Source organism: Cyprinodon tularosa, unplaced genomic scaffold (genome assembly GCF_016077235.1).
Source record: "Cyprinodon tularosa strain WSP-4 unplaced genomic scaffold, ASM1607723v1 ctg51, whole genome shotgun sequence".
Lineage (NCBI taxonomy): Eukaryota > Metazoa > Chordata > Actinopteri > Cyprinodontiformes > Cyprinodontidae > Cyprinodon > Cyprinodon tularosa.
The window spans coordinates 2,258,530-2,276,443 of record NW_024039241.1 but is presented as its reverse complement, the minus strand read 5'-3'; the positions used below and the strand labels follow the sequence as shown (position 1 = coordinate 2,276,443).

At 39.0% G+C, this 17,914-nt stretch overlaps 1 protein-coding gene across 1 annotated transcript in view; it reads left to right on the top strand.

Annotated features, from left to right (window-relative positions):
• The window catches only part of dph1 (diphthamide biosynthesis 1), a 101,863-nt gene extending 84,168 nt beyond the window's left edge, over window positions 1-17,695 (top strand). The window contains exons 11-13 of the mRNA XM_038303444.1: window positions 13,329-13,407; window positions 16,486-16,620; window positions 16,991-17,695. Of these exons, the coding sequence (XP_038159372.1) occupies window positions 13,329-13,407; window positions 16,486-16,620; window positions 16,991-17,071 (295 nt within the window). The 3' untranslated portion in view covers window positions 17,072-17,695. The remainder of the gene's footprint in view (window positions 1-13,328; window positions 13,408-16,485; window positions 16,621-16,990) is intronic.
• The last annotated feature ends 219 nt before the right edge of the window (window positions 17,696-17,914 follow it).

The window sequence follows — 17,914 nt, the reverse complement described above, 5'->3', positions numbered from 1 at the left end:
TTTTTACAGTCTTTCCAAGGATCTGAAGACTCGACAGGCATGGAATTTTTTTTGTCTATCAGAAGATCCCTGCAAAGTTTGATGCTCAGCTGTTCATTTGCTCTAAGCATTTTACCAAAGACAGCTTTGCAAATCTTGGACAGTTCAAAGCAGGATTTGCTAAACTACTTTTACTGAAACGAGGGGCTGTTCCGACCGTACCCGACCTGGTGAGGATAGCCTGGACAGCCCCGTGACAATATTCTTCCCCCCAGTGACCCTAGGCTACTGTCATCAGGTCGGATTCGGTCGCTCCTTCCCCGGCTGGCTCCCTGCCCCTGTCCGCCGGGGTTCCCGCCCGGTGTGTTTCCCCTACGTGCTGCACTGTAGTCGACCAAAATTGCGGACGATTTGAAAATTTCCCCCCGGACATTTTTTTAGGTGTGAAACGTATGACATGTCCAGGAAAAAAAAGGTTGTCTGGTCAAGCTACTTTCGATGTTTCAGTGAGTGTTGTTGCTATGATGCTCATTCTTAAATCCACAGCTTCTTGAGGCTTATTGCCTAATGATATTTTTATAAGCAGTTTAACAGTGCCAACCTGACAAGTTAACATTTATAAGGTCACTCATTCATCAGTTTGTGTCTAGCAGTTACTGCTATAAATTCTTCATTAATACATTGGCTGCTGGTTTTTGCCTGTTTCTCTCCTGTGGATCCTATCATGTGCACCTGGCATTAGTTAGCCATCCTGGTCATTTTATATTTCCTTTTTTGTTCAGGGATCTGATCTTATTGGCTTTGCTTAACATTTAAAAAGTGAAAAAAAATATATGTTATGCTTTTTCTGAAATGATTTGGTAAATTAGTATGATACCTAACAGCACAGCAAAATTACACCATGTTTTAAACATTTTAAAACCATGACCTGATTCCAGGTCATCCTTGACTTATTACTTTTCTTTTTTGTCCTCTATTATCACAAAATAATATGCCCCTTTCTAGATCTTTGCATAGATTGTGGATGCGTAGTCGTCTGAAGATGGCACCAAAGATAAAAACACTTACAATGAGTAGATGTCCAAAAACAGTAAGTCCTGCTTTAAGGACTGTCTCATGGAGGAATTAAGAAGTATCTCAATCTGAATTTCTTTGGACATTCCATATTTTTCCGGGATTTTATCCAGTAAATCACCCTTCTGTTTTTGGCTCTTTTACTCGTTTGGAGTAGGCAGTCGCCCAACTGTCATATAATTGACAGCTATTTGGCCAGAGTTCAAACTGTAGATCCCTAACACTAAACACTACCATGTAGCTGAGCTAGAGGATTAGAAATATGATAACAATATTGTCAGCCATGTCCCAGTGACTTGCAGGGAAATCATGTGAATCCCTTAGATCAATATTCCAGTGGGGCTAGGGTAGTCGTGTTGCTTTTCTAAATACCGAAAGCTACAGTCAAAGTCTGAAGATAAATCTTTGTTTTAAATAGGGCATTTTTCTCTTATGTATGCAAGTAAAAACAATATTCCCCAAATGACCCCCCCCCCCCACACACACACACACAAACACTCAACACTCCTTCAAAAAGAGTAGCAGCTCTCAAAATCCCTGTCAGTTCAGCATGAAAGAGGCATTAATCCTATTTAGTAACACTTGAATGCACTATTTGATGAAACATGAATGTGGTGATAAATAATAAAGGAAATTCATGCAGTTTCTGTGTGACCTGTTTTAAAAGATGAGGCTGACATGATTGAGATGAAGAGTTTAAGAAAACGTCTTCCATTATGATTCCAAGAAAGTCATCAAGGGCTGCTCTTTATCATCGACCTTTTGCATTTGGGTTAGTCAGCAATGGACTACCCCACATAAACATCTTTAGCAAAGTTGATAGCAGTCACATTATTTTCTCTAGATTCAAAATAAATAAATGTCATGTAAAAGGCTTTATCGCTGTTTCAGAGTGGTGGCTGTATATTGAAGCTTTTAACTTAAAACTGTCCACAAAATATGGCACCTATTTCACTTTAAAGAAGTTTCCCCCATACAAAGATACCCATAAAAAATTACTGTATCATAGCTGCTTTAAAAGAGAACATCACAATATTTTCCCCTCCTAGCTTCAACAGTACTGCTGTGTACTTTTAATTGAGCAGAGACATTGATAACTTACATGTACTACCATGATTTTTTTTTTTCTTGGTTTGTTTGCTTGTTTTTTCAAGATTAACCAAATATATAAGTCATTTATTAGTATTTCATTTTTTTCTGTTTATTTGCAGAAATTCTCGCAAATTCTAACCATGTCTCTTTAAAAAAAATCCTGCAAAACTTCTTAAACCCTAACTCTTTCCTAGTGGTTCCAGCAAAAGGGTTAAATCAGTACTTAGAAAATGAATGGATAGTTGTTAGTGTTTTAAAACTCTTTCAAACACATTAGTTATGTCTTAAAGATTATCAACCGCTTTACAAATACAACAAGTTGAAGTAATGTTTTATTTTCAGGCAATCTTTATATGGTGCTCTATGCTTTTATGACTTGTCAGCTTGATCATTGCAACTCTTTGTGTCTCAGTTTTATCCAGGCCTGATCATTTTAGCTACAGTTTGACTAGAATGCTGAAGCTATAAAAGTCTATAAACATGGGTGGGAAAAAAAACTTCCCCTCCACTTGCCACTCTTGACTTTCCAATTTCTTAGCACTATCTTAAAGGTTTTGTTGTTGAACTACAAAGAGTTCTTGTTTATGCTTCAGTATGATTTGATTTTTACTGATTAAGAAAATTTGGTGACTCACAATAAGATCACTTTGGTTGATCTTGTTGTTTGATGGTTCAGGCTTAATGCACAGATGAGTCCGTCTTTGTAGTTGTTGCTTCCAGAACCATCTGTCCCAACATATGCGGGAGTTTTCAACCCAATATTATTCTCTCCCTTTTCAATCAGCCAATTTTTTTATTAGCACAATTATGTGTCTCTATTATTGTTCGCTCTCATGTTTTTCATGGTTTGTCTGTTTGTTTTTTTACCTATTTTTTTTTTGGGGGGGGGGCAGTTTCCTCATGTTGGGTCATATTCATTCCTTTACAATTCTACCAACAGTTCAACACATGTTTTCATTATCAAATTCACTGTTTGCATAAACCTCTAGATTTAAATGGAAAAAAAAAAGAAATGCTAAAATTGAGCTTTCAACAATGGCGAGTCTCACAGATTTTAACAAAATCTATATAATTAGATTTCACTTTTTAAAAATCCTTGTTTTATTTGTTAGAAGATAATGAAATTAACCTGCCCTGTCAAAGTGCAATCTTTTCTTTATTACAAATTCCTAACCACATTTGTCTCTTTGACATGAATTATTTATTTCCCAGCTAATTCCCTTACCTTGCAATTGTGAGGAACAGCAAGTAGTCAATCAGCAACATTTCTGATTTATTCCAAGCATCATGCACACATAATTGAGGTGTCAGCATAGTTTTCCGGTGCATAGAACAACAAAGCTGACAAACGCTGTTTCCAATCTATATGTTCATAAACACTATTGACATTCAGGTCTGAAAACATTTTCAGTATAACTTACCTTAAATGTGTCAAACACCTTTAAAAAGACGTTGATGAAAAGTGGATTTCTTTGTCCACTTTTGCATTAATTCAAGGGTTTAAACACATGGAGACTCGGCCTTGAGATGTGAGCTATTTTCTCTAGATCTTCTGTTTAATTATCTAATTTAATAAACACATTGCGCCCCTAAAAGGTTCCAACAAAAACTGAATGATCTGTAATGATTTTTTTATCAGTGTCCTGTCTGGCAATGTGGCAATAAGAATAATTGTCTTTATGCCAAAAGAGAGCCCAACAGATTTTACTTTCACAAGTGGAGCAGTACGGCTATCGCCAGTTTTCTACTTTATTTATGCATATAAATAGCTTTAATATAATTCATGCGGGCAGTATTACAGATTTTATGGACACTGCAATGTAAGTAGAGCAAGAAAGGAAAAACAGGAAAAAGGAGAAGGATGAAAGAAAGAGGAGATAAAAGGGAGACAATGATAAAACATCTTCTGTCTGCTTCATCACTTGGAAAGAGATGTAAAAAGAACAGCACAAACAACGGATATAGTATAAAAGATACAATAAAGTAGTACCTTGATACTATCTCTGAAGTATAAGCAGTATTGTTTAATCTGACATGTACACTATTGTAGCTGAAGATAAGAACATGGGCTTTCTGTATGTAAGTCAATATCGAAGTACCTCGAGCCAAGCACCTGTAGTTGTTTGTGAGAGTGGACTTTAAAAGACATTTAAAGTTTTTCCAGAGTAAAATGCTCAATAAGTAGTTGTGAAGAGCCAAAGACCCGCCCCCCCAGAGCACCGAGGCAAGTGCTGGGGGACCCAAAGCTCCAGCTGCCCACAGGGATCCCCAGAGCAAAGGCAGCTATGGGGCCTACCCAGGAAAGCCGCCCCCTGGAACGGGGCAAACATGTCCCATATGAGCCACCCCACCTGAACCTCCCTTCCCCCTAAATAACTTAAAGATTCACTTCCTCCACCTCGATACCCCAGCCCCCCTGCCCCCCCACCTTTTTGGGGAGAGCAGAAACATCAGCCCCAGCACCGGTAGGCCACCCAGGCCCTTCACCAACCCCCCGCCAAGACCCCAGAACAGGTGGCCGGCTCTTCCTCCAGCCCCCAGAGTCCAGGTGGCAACCGGAGAACAGGAGTGTGATAAAGACCCCGATCCTCCCTGCACCTGCTCGAATGTTGTGTTGTTACCTATTTTTGTTATGTAATTAATGTAATTAAAACTGGTAGTACCAAAGTGGGAGCCCACCTCACCTGATGTTGGAGCAGGCAGAGGGAGGAGTCCAGGGATGGGGAGAAAAGGACTAGGGGGCCTACTGCACTAGTTTTATAAAGAATGTAATCGGAAACGAAGACTGAAATACTGAAATAGTCTCCAAAATTTAGACCAGCCACACCATATTTAGACACACACTCAGTTTTTTCAACGAAATTTTAGATACGGTCTGACTTCACACCTCAGTTTGTCTGATTTATTGGACTTCCAGCTGCAAAGGCAGAGTTGAAGATGGACAAGGGGTCAGTGAGCCACTGATTTGCAGCAGCTCCAATCACTGAGGCGCTGGCACTTACCCTCCTTTGGATTGGCCTCTCACTGCAGAGTAATGAGAGGTGTGATGTGTGAGGGTGGAGTGGGTGAGATAGGGACAGAAGGTCTGAGAGAGATTAAGCTGGAGAGACGGGAAGATAGTTGAGGGGGCTGTGTTTGGAAAGGCAGAGATTGTGGTGAAAGTGATTCTTTTGTTTCACTTTTGTGCTCCTCCTCAGACTGACGTGCGAGCGCAAAACTAAAATTACATAATTCAACACAATTTGCCAAACCAAAACAAACGCTCATTATAGACAAAAAGCTATTCAACACGATCTGCCTCGATAGAATGTATAGACTTAATTTAAATAAAAACTCTAAAATACAAAATGAAGGCTCAAACTAAAACTCTGTTTCTTATACTGAGTTTTATGGTGTAATATGTATATAAAAACCAAATGCAGTGTTTGCAATTAATTGGAAACATGCATCTCATTAAGATGCATTATAGAAAACAAGACATTAGCCAATGAAAATAGAAACAAATCAGTTGTCTTTAAGATCCTTCCAAATTTCAAACAAAGAACTGAAAAAAAGCAGAAAGTGACCAAGATGTTTAATCTGTGTAACTTTGAAAAACTTTTATGTATTAGCGTAAGGGATTGCTGTGGAGTTGATGATGCAGTCAGCTAGCTTTCTCTGCATTTACAGAGACAATCTGATTATTTTATTGTGATACATTTTTTACGATTTGAATAAGTAACCTGCACTTTAAAGAATTTTTACCCCCAAAGCCAATAGATTTTATATATATATAAAAATAATAATAATAATAATAATAATAAACGCTATAACAACCTTTTACTAACATTTATGAAAGCTCATTTAACAATCAAATAGTTGCAGAGAGAAATGGTTCCATCAGAAGGTTTGGTAGTTTTTATTTCAAGGTACCATGATAAGATGCCATCAGTGCAGTACATTTAGCTGAGAAAATTCCTCTGAACTCAATAGTCTACTGTGAACTGTTGGTGTTATGATAGTGAATGGAAATGGCAGCAACTCTCCCATGTGTGTAAAATAGGTGGCAGACTTTAGCCTTCAGATTAGCTTAAGAACATTACATGGAGACCTTCATGGAAGGTACTAGTGTTTCTCACTAAAACCAGTGTGGAGTAATGCAGAGGACCAGTAATTAGAAGATGTTGGGCAACGATGTACTGTTCTTTCATTAATGGCAGTCACCCACCTGTGACCTGACCTTGTTATTTGGAAAGCATAGGTGGTGTGCAGAGATTTATTGGAGAAAATGTGATATGGAGCTCTTGTTGCAGCTGTGATGATAAGTGACCTTAGCATTAGTGGGCAAGCCTTACACCAGACCATTGAAGAAGCATGAAGGGTGTGAGCAATAAACAGCCAGGAGTTTACACTCAGAAGAAATTACTCTCCTTGATCTCCTACTAAAATTTTGGGCAAATTTATAGGAGCTTTTTTTAACATGTAAAATAGGGGGACAAATAGGGCACTGTCTTATTTTCCTGAAAATGAAAAAAAACAAAAAAAAAAACAGACCCCCCTTTCAAGCAAAGCTTATGCATGTTCATCTTTCTAAGTCTTGGATTGGCTACAAGAAAGTAGCGACTTACCCATATCTACAATCAGAGCAATATGAATTTTCAAACAGCAGGAGCTGGGTTAAATGCTGGCACACATAATTGCTGGGATCGTTAGGAGGGTGGCAAAAAAAAACACGTCGACAGCAGCAAATAATTCATTGTGACTTTATGCTACTAATGAAATATGCATTTCTCTTAGGGCTTTTTATTCATCTTTATCCAATGAACCGTTACATGGGCAGGCCACAGTAGTTGTCATCTTTGATTTCCTACAAAGGAAGGAAAGTTCTACATTACACACCTAAGAATAAAAAACACGGTATTCTAGGTTTAAAAGTACTTTTTCGGTCAAGTCAATACTTATGTGCCACAAACCCCCTTCATACTGAATTTGGATGTTTTTCTATTCTCACAGTACCTTTTCTTCCTGGCTGCTCAGAATAACCTGCCTGCCTTTTCTATCAGTTTACAGTAACAAACAAAAAGGTGTATGAGGCTGAGGTTGCATAAATGCAGACATTAGAGGCACAAAGAGAAAGGGGTGATTGAGAAGTAGATGGAGTGTGTTCAGCTGCTCAGCACCATCAGACACAGCACATAGTACAGAGCCAACCCCCAGGCATCTGTCATTAAATACTCTCATACTTTTCCATGGAAGGAGAAAGGCACCATTAGCATATGCTCTTAAGTGTGTAATTAGTCCATCCCCAAGCAGGTTTTAAACTATTGTACACATCCACATAGACACACACGCACACACACACTTGTCTAAGCTAACAAACATTTTACAGTGCACTTCTTATCTTTCTGTTTAAAATTTTATTGTGGACAAAATTTAAAGGCAATAAATTGTTTTATTTGAAAAAAGACTAGCGTTAAAGGTGAACACTTTTTTTTTCTTCCAATGCAGTTCTGAAAGGTTAGCTTTTAATGCTTCCAGGGGTTTGAAATTGAAGCCAGATCATGCAGTCGGAGGTTCAACCTCCTAACATCGGGGTGTAATGGTTCCCAGCAGGTAATGCAGTATGGTAAGGCTGGAGCTCACATTGCATAGCTTTAGAAAATGTCACATGGTTTTATCTTTTATACATCACAGCAAGGAGCCTTTAGGTCCTGAACTCCGCTCCTGTAATCCTGGCATGTGTCTTTATGTTGAAAGGTTCTACTTTCTGCTAAAATAACTATTTTTTAAGAGTGAAAAAGAGAAGTAAGTCTGTCAAAGTCTGCAGGCTTCCACTAAGTTGGATCTGCTGAGCATATACGATGAGGGGTGCAGACTGTCTTTGCATTACACAGACATATCCAACGGACATCCTCTTCAAGTTCTCTCAAGTACCTGCAAAAGTCCATCCCGTTTTGGGATCTTACATTGATGGATTCTTTACGCTAGTTGGTTTTCATGTTATAAGTTATACTGCACTACCTGAAACTAAGTCATAACTTATCTATTCCTTGATACCTCTTTGTTTCATCAATTAAAACATAATTTTTTTTCTTTGCTTTCCCATTATTTAAATCCATTTACCGTTTTGGGTAACCCTCAAGGCTCCTATGGTTCAGCCGCAACAGGGGGTGTTGGTGTGTGATTGAGGGGTTTAATCAAGTTGATTCTTCAGCAATGTTGTATCACAACAACCCTATTTATGAAATTCAAAAAGTGATATTTATTTATTAATTGGTTTAACATCCATCCATCCCTTCTCTTCTACTTATCTGGGGTCGCGGAGGTAGCAGCTTTAGTAGGGAGGCCCATACCTCCCTCTCCCCAGCCACTTGGGCCAGCACCTCCGGGGGAATCCCAAGGCATTCCCAGGTCAGCCAAGAAACATAGTCCCTCCAGCGTGTTCTGGGTCTCCTCATGGTGGGACCTGCCAGAACTCCTCAATAGAGAGGCCTAATAGAGTACCAGATACCTGAGCCACCTCAACTGGTTCCTCTCGACGTGGGTACGAGACGAGGATAGGAACGCAGATTGATCGGTAAATTGAGAGCTTTGCCTTTTGGCTCAGCTCTCTCCTCACCAAAACGGACCAGTACAACGCCCGCTTCACAGCACATGCCGCACCAAGCCTGGGTAAACTAAAGGCTAGTTTAGCTTTTTTTTTTTACTGACACTGTTATTGAATCAGTGATCTGTGCCATCATCTCCACTATCTGTGTTCAAAACATGCTAAGCAACCACCCAAATCACAGCTTCTCAGCCAATCAGCATCAGGCATGCCATTTACAGTCCCCTACTCGTCCCTTCAGTAAAAGTCTCCCTGCAGAAGAGAGAGTGCCTGTTAAAAGTTGCTTTGATTGATGGAGTTTTTTAGCATTCTGCATTAGATTGCAAGTAACACAACCCCATTAACGATGTGTTAGATTAATTAGTTAGATTAATTTTACAAGGGAAAAAACGAAAGCAGTTACAAGCAATGCCGTTACTCCCAACACTGGTGGTGGTAGCTCACACCGAGCCTGGTTCTGCTGGAGGTTTCTCTCCATTAAAGTGAAATTTTTATTTCTTTTTCTACTAAAGCCATGCTCAGTATGAGGGATTGCTCTGAATGCAGCAGCACAATACAAGTTAAAGTACACTATTCAGGACAAGTGAATGTTGCAAGTTAGTGACTTGGTGCTACCTGCAAAAAATGTTAGCAGATTTGACCAATAAGCTGAAGATTGCTGCATTGTTTTATCATTAAAGTAAATTTGGGATTAATGTACTTGACTTGGAATATGTTTGTGTGATTCGAAAGCATTTCTGTTTTTTGTATTAAAGCATATTAATTTATAAAATTTTGGTTGTTCAATAGTTGCTTTATTTGTCTCCCAGCCTGGCAGCATGGATGAAATTTCGGTTTTGCCCGTCCAGAGGGGAGGTGATATCCGAGGCCTTGCTGCCATTAAAGGTGCTCCTCTTCTGTTCTAGGTCCCGAAAGCAATCCATTGCTTTGCCATTCTATCAGTCTACTTGTCTACCAGGAAGGTGTAAATGTTGTGACATACCTATACTTGTGTTCTCATCCAAATGAAAGATGAGACAGATAGGTAAAAATGTTGCTCTTAAGTCGGAGTAGCAATGCAGTCATGCAGTAATGTAGCTGTTCGTCATCACCCTTCTTCTTCCCAAAGAGCAAGAGAACATAACTGCAGTACCTAGAATCTGTTCTACAGGCATTCCCGTTATCTTGCTGCTTTGGAAGCCTATCAAGAATTTACCTTTCTGCATTCAGCAAAATAATCTTAAAAGGGACGCATCAAACCAACTGTTAAGCAATATATAGCATTTAGAATCTGAAAAATGTCATATTTAGCAACAAAACCTACAAATTATTCCTGGATCAAAGTTAACCCAAAAACACTTTCCAAAGATTGTAATAGTGTCACAAGAGAGTAGAGTTTCAACTTAATATCTACTTGTTGTGTGCATATTAAAGCCTTATGTGGCCAGGATGAAAACTCTGAAAATGAAACTATTGCATACAAGCAAGAGAACATAACTGCAGTACCTAGAATCTGTTCTACAGGCAATCTCATTATCTTGCTGCTTTGGAAACCTATCAAGATTTTCTTACTGCTCAAGCTCTATGATTGGCATACTCCCTCCCTCTGACTGTCCAGTGCGTTCCAGCACAACCCCTGGTTATGCTGGAAGTTGTCAGAATTACGCTTTAAATCAACCCGATGAACAGAATTTTAATGACTGCAAGGGCTGCAAGAGCTTTTTTTATAAACACTTTTAACTCCTTATTTGCAAATAGATGTGAGAAAATCCTTCTGAAAATGCCATCAACACAGATTCCCCCTGATTGCTTTTGCAGGCAGTGAACATGTGCATTACTATCCCACCATATGAGCGCAGCTTCCCAACATGGAGGAAAGATAGAAAGAAATAGGAATAGGCTTAATTAGCAAAAAAAAGCACACAAAATAAAAAAAAGTATATGTGTGCAGCAACCCTGCTACGCTTATAAAAAATCCTGGAACCAAGGAAGACTTGGGGATGGCAGGGATAGGTTTAATTTGCAAAGAAAAAGGTATGTTTGATGCAGAATGGGAGAGAAAACCTTGAGGAAACCAGATGATCTGTATCTAATTTCACTGGATTCAAACTCATTTATATATATATTAGAATAGATATATAATATAATAATGTTGTCTCTGGACATAAACCTTGAAAGACTTCCTGTTCTTAGAGCAATGGGTGGGTTTTGTGATGCACATTGAGTAAAGTAGAAAAAGTCCTTGTAGGGAAAACAGAGAAAAATCGATATTCACTTTATTGCAGAATGTGCAAGTTGAAGACATCAAGTAACCAGTTCTCAGTACTCTAAATAACGGCTTTGTGGATTTTAAAATGGAAAATTCTGTGTTTGTTTTGAGCAGACAACATAGCCGTCCTGTATCTGCATATATGGACTTTATTTGGATGTGCTGCTTCTTTTATTAAACCTGTCAGCCAGTAAGCTTCGTGCTTGAATTATGCACATGGCTACTTATGCAGAAAGGCTATTTCTGTTTGAAAACATTTGATGAGATCGCCATGGGAAACCAGTAAGGCCCCAAGCTTTAACGACTGTGCATTTTTTCTGGGTTACCAGTGTGCTTAGAGGCGCCCTGCAGAACAAAGTAACAGAGGAGAAATAGTCTCTGGTCAGGGCAGAGAATCAGATTATGGAGACCTAACACTGTAAATAATGACAAAAAAGGTAACAAAACTGTAACAATATAGAAGAGCAAGAGAATAGAAACATCTGGATAAAAATCAGTAGCTCGTTCATGCAAAATTATGGAACATAACAAGCCACATGTGCCTTAAACACCACTGCAGATAGAAACAAACTACTCCTTCTGTTCATGTATCTTCTTCACAAAGCGATCACATCTTCCATGTGTGCAATGCTGTTGAAAATTGTGGCTGACTTTAGGATGTGCAAAAAACTATCAGCCATTTGCTGTTTTATTGGATCAAACTGAATTGTGGAGTATTCAAGACCAATATGTCATTAAGACAGAAATAGGTGTTATTTTGCTTTTCGCATTACTGTCCAGTTTAAGAGAGATGTTGAACTTAAATATTATTTATATTAAAAACAAGTAATGTGTCATCTTCCACCTACTATAGATTTTATCCGCTGGTCTGTACGCCTTTCACATAAAGTCCTGGTAAAATGTACCAATGTTACATCGTCTTTAGATTTTCATATGCACTGTGAAAAAGTGAAATATTTTTTATAAGTGCCTTTCAAGGAACTATATGTTTGTCATTGTTTATATGGTCATGTTTTATATTCCACTCTTTTCCTAAACCCTGGTCTTCCAAGGATGGTGCTTTGTGCTGAAGTATTTGACTCCTTTAACTGCAAGTTAGAAAGCTAAATAATAAATCACTGTTTTGGGGGAAACATAAGAAAATATTTTACATAATTTGAAAATGAAAAAAAATGAGACAATTCGCCCTGGAGGTGTGGAATGTTTCTGAGACATAAAGCAGAGCTGAGTGAGAGTCAGTGGTGCAGTCTTTTCTGCAGCTGAACACACTGTGTGAAAGTTGGAAAATAGGGAATGAACAAAAGGGGGATTTACTGCAGTAAGGCTCACTTGAGCAAATGGCTTTTTTCCCCCAGTTTTACTTTGACTAATTTTCTCACATTTTTCAGCTTGATATGTTGATGTCAACATTAACCTACATGTAGTGTTCTTATTTTTATGCACGGTAGGTAAATCCATCTTTGTCAATATCTCCTGCTAGGCTCTATAAGGATTAGGGACAAAGTAAGACATGCTGCCTCGGTAGAGATGGAGCTGTGGATAGCATTGATCTGTGAAACCTAACCCTTGTACCTCCAGCTGTTTTTCCGTCATCATTTTCCCATTGTTCAGTCCTCCCTGCAGCTGTTTACATCCACACTCTTCTCATTCCTCTCATGCATTTACCAGAGTAAACACTTTCCTCCCTGCCAATCTTCTCCCTCCCTTTTTGCTTCTGTTCTGTCTTCTCTTCTCGTCGTTGCCTCTTCGACCCCTCCTCCTGTTTTCGGCTTTCTTCCTATCACTGCGTAACTCTTTCCTTCTCCCTCACTCTGTCTCTCTGTATTTTTTTTTGCCCACCCCTTCCCCATCTCTTAAAACACAGCCCCACCACCCTGTCTGCGAGCTATGTAGGCTACCTCCGTGGAGACCAGCTCTTGCAGCTTTTTTATTCACACTCACCTAACCTCTCCCTCTTTTCTTTCGCAGCATTTTTTCCCTTCTCTCTATTCACCCCTGGTATCCTTTTCTTGTTTTTATGTTGATGCCTCCCGCAGTCAGTCCACCCAACTAGACCACTGCAATGTCTCCTTAACTAGTCGGCCCTGCTTTCACTCTGGCTCAATATTTACTCAGTTCACACTAACTCTCTTATAAAGTGGTACAAATCATTGCAGATCTTGATAACAGATGCAGGTGATCAGGTGTGGGACGGCAACCCAATGCACATCCATGGGCAATGTGCAGTCGCTGATGTGCCCTGCCTTTCTAATAACTTTCTGTCCTAGAATTCATCGGAGCTTCACACTTCCCCAATTGCACTCAAAAATGCACACTACAGCCCAGATTGTCTTTTGTTTATTTCTACAGGTGGGTCCAGATCGCCTGCCCACGCCTCTCCATCGACTGGGGAACAGCGTTCTCCAAACCCCTGCTGTCTCCATACGAGGTAAACTCTCATCTGCAAGCACCAGTTTTTCCAAAAAAATAACTCAGTCCTTTCCAAAAGTGCACAGAGCGTTTCAAAGATGACATCTTGAAGCTTTTATGAAAGTACAGGAGACAAGTTACAGTGTCGTGTCTGAAAGGGCAGTGAATTTATGTGCCTCTCAACAAGGCCTGTTTATGCTCAAGATGGAGTGCCATGCTCACTCAAGCCGCACCATAAAGCACAGCATTACACACACGTAAAACATTAAGAGCAGAAGACTAGCCCCCCCTACAGGGCCTACGGCTACACTGTCCCGCCCCTCATGCAGCTGTCTTGTTTTTCAGAAGAAGTAAGAACGATTGGACATCAGAGGAAGAGGGTTGTTTGCACTGCTGCGACTATCAAATAAACAAATGGAAAAATTCATGTTTTTTTGGCAATGTTTAGCATAAAGTTAAGTCTTTGTTGAAGGATTTCCCTTATCCTTAGGAAATGATTGTAGAGGGAATTACTTTCTTGAATAGTGGATTTTGATTGGAAATTTATTCTGTTTAATTCTAACTATGCATCTCATTGAAGCACTTATACTGGAGAGCAAAGCCATCTAGAATGAGAACAGCATTTGCATTAAAAAGATAGTTGTTGTTTTTTGTCCTCTACAATTGTGCCCAGGAAATTCTGAAATCTGTTCTTCCGAGGGTCGCTCTCTCCTCCAGCTATTTGAAGTAGGGAAAAAAGGAAATGTCTGTGCTTTAAAATAATTTGTAGCTGCACTCATATCTATACGATAGCGATAGCACTTAATTCGGCCTCATCTTACACCTATGAGCATCATGTGTCTCAGGGAGCTGTGCTTTATGCTGTGGCATTTAGGAGAAAGATGAAGAGGAATTAGATGGGGAGGGTGCACTGAGCATGGTGAAGAGGGGGGTGGGGGTACACAGCCTTTATTTCCACAGCGTCTCATGTTATATTTATAGTCAATAAGACACACTTGGCTCTCCTGTCAGAGCAGGGATTAGTGAGGGAAGTTAGCTTCCACAGGGAGGAAGATGTTGGTGTAAAAGAGGGAAGAGAACTGGCTGTAAATGAGGAGCTAATGTTAAAGAGGCAGAGGAAAGGTGAAGGAGGAAAAAATGCTATAGTATAGTTTATGGTTTATACCTTTTTATGAGCTCTCCATCACTTTTGAAAAAATATCCCAGAACATAAATTATCATCAGGCCAAATTATCAAAAAAAAAAATTAAATAAAACAATTGTACCTGCTTATCTTTATCTTCCTATTTGATGGCCTGTAATTGCAGGTTTAAATGAAAACATTGTGTAGTTTTTTATTTTTATTTTGATTATATCCATTATAGATTAAATATAGCTCTATATAATCTGTAAATCTTTCATCTGCTATCATCTGTCATCATTTATCCTGTATTATAACCCCACTAATTTATATGTAATCCATATCCTAACTTTGCTGTATAATTTATATAGTTTTTCATATTTATTTATTTTATCGCCTCTTGCAAATACTCTTTGTTTATATATACTATTTATAGTCAATACATATATAGTCCCTGTGCACATGTAAATAGATATTTATATCCTGCGTAGCACTTCTGGATAGATGCAAACTTCATTTCGTTTTTCTTTGTACTTGTGACAGTGAAATAACAATAAAGTTGAATTCTATTCAATTCTAATTTGCCTTCGGAACTAAACCAACAAAAGTAACAGAGAGATATTGTTGTGAAGAAGTTTAAAGCATGGTTAGGTTATTAAATAATATGTCTTGGATTGATGATCCATCTCTCCTCCAGAGGTGCAGAGTACTGTATGGTAGAACTGATAATGTACTAACGGACGATCATCCACCCAAACTTTACATGTTGGCTTTGGAGAAAATGAATCAGTGAAGCAGCTAAGATGCCTATAAGAGCCCTGGAAGAGTTAGTGGGAGCCAAGTTTCATTTGCTTGTTAAACATCTATTTTAAATATACTCTATAAAGCCTGTTTGCCCCAAGCCTTATAGATGCCTTATAGACTAAGGTGATTTTTACCCTACATGGAAAATGATTGTTTGGGAGAACACAAATATACAATGCCTTTCATCATCACTCATTCAGATCTTTGGAGTGAAATAATCTCCAATGCACGTGTACAAAATCAGTGACACGTTTTTCTGCTGTTTTTCCAGAAAATCAAACAGTTCTACACATGTTTAAATTATATGCTTGGCACATGTATGCACACATCATAAACAGAGATTCTGAATTTCTGATTAACCAAGTCTTGGATCAGATTGGGGAGATGTTGCAAAAATATACGTATCTTGCTTTCATCTAGTTTGCCTTTGTTTGGGTCTTTAGAAAGAAGAACCAGCAAAATGTTCTGTCTACATATGAAAAACTGGTAAACCTTTAAGAGCGTAAGCTTTAATCCTAGTGACTTTTTTAGAAAGCATAGACTTAGAGCTGAGTGCTAATGTACTATAAGCCTTTTTTTTATTCTAAAATTTTATATTAGTAAAAACTTTTTAAAATCATGCATTTTGCTTCAGTTTTACTTTGTGATTTGGGTCCCTCACAAAAAAAATCTGGATAAATACATCAATGTTTTTTTGTTTGTTTTCTTTGGTGGAAATACTTTACCATGGCTCTACCATAAAATTAGAAAAAAAACAATAACAAAACCTATTTTTGCAGACTGGTGCAGGTTTATACACGTTTTCAGCCTTTTAGCTGCTCTTTCTGGCATTCATAATCAATATTCATTGTCACCTCGTCCATATGGAGCGGTATGCACTTATAGTGTGTCATGTTGCAGTCTTGCTGCTGTGGTTGTTTTCACCTAACAGATGTTATGTCACACTGTTCATTTGCATAGGGGTAAAATGACAACTCTGCGTGTTATCCAAGCTTAACATTATGATACCTGTCCTGTGTGAATGCTCAGTCTGTTATGTCTGCTCATCACTTTACAGTTCTCTGGAAAGCCTTCTTGCAAGATTGCAAGTATTGTAGTAGATTAGAGAAGGAGACCTGTCAAAGTGATTATTCAAGAATTTTTAGTTTTGTACATCTTTCTGTTTATCTCCAGGCATCTGTTGCTTTAAAGGAAGTAGACTGGAAGGAAGTATATCCGATGGACTTCTATTCCAATCAAAGCTTGGGAGCGTGGACACCCAACCACCCTGAAAACCAACCAGCACGGTCCGCTCGGAGACAGACCCAGGTGAGCAGAGCTGGGGATAAGATAATGACTGACAGGGAGGAAAGAGGATCATATGGATGATAAAAATGGTGACAGGATTGTGTTGGGAGTAAATCTGATGTCGATAATGGCATGTCGCCACACTGACACCTAGTGGCAGCAAAACGCATGCTGCAGAAGCATAACTTGAAGGTTTTAACCTTGACCTTCATGTCGTTTCTTTATTTTGTCTTACTTTTTCAGACTTTAAAAGGCAGTTAAATTTCACTTCACATGCTGCTCTGTTGATGTGCACCATAGCATCCATATGGTCTAATACTATTACTAATCTGTCTGAGGTAGGTACTGTCAGTATTTCAAGTGTTAATGCTATCCCTCTGCCTGGCTGCAGAAACAAAGCACGGAGCCAGCCCACCCTACCAGGACCTGTGAGCAGAGTCAGGGCGCCCTCTGTGGATGTCAAAAGGAATGACACTTCGTAACTGCTGCTGTCTTTGATTCATCTCATGCCTGCCTGTATAGAGAAGAGAAGGTCGAGGGGAGGGAGGGTCTGTCCAGACTAACACCAAGTGAAGCTGTAAGCCAGAAGAGTTATTTGTCCTCATTAGCAGGATTTAGCAGCTAGGTTTAATCCGTCTTCATGACCCAGAAGATCAAACATACTCATAGCTCATTTTTCAGTTTTTGGTAATATGTTTCGTTTAAATAGAGGCAAATGAATGCCCACCTGAGTTTTAGTTTTCATAATGGAGTTCTCTGCTCCTAATCTACCTGTGCAGGAGGAACACGCTGCTCTTTTCTTTACCTCATGCATATGCTTTTATGACAGAGCGAGAAAGAGCTGGATTTGACCTTGAGCATGTTGTATGGAATAAAGTGCGTTAGCGTGGGCGTCTTTAGTCAAACGCAGCCCATTTGTGAGAAAGCATTGTAATTTGTCTGGCATTTCTCATTACCTTACGACTCTGAGCCACTCAGACATTTGATGGAAGGCATTTCAGTTGATGAACAGTGTAAATATCAAAGAAGCAACATTGTCTGTTTTTCTACTTTGCCTCGTCTTATTTTAATCCAATAAATCAAAAATCAAACCTTGCTCAATGTGCACTTTTTTATTTTATTGCAGAGAGAAGTGTGCCTGTTTATGAAGCTGAGAGATGTGAGTTCCTAGATGTGAGCAGAGCTAGTCACGACTGCTCTCCATCCTCATTATTTATTGATGTTGGAGCCTGTCGATAAATAAATAAAAAACACTATATTGCTGTTTTTGCTGCAGCAATAACTGATTGACAGTAGCTGACTATAGCCTCAGAAA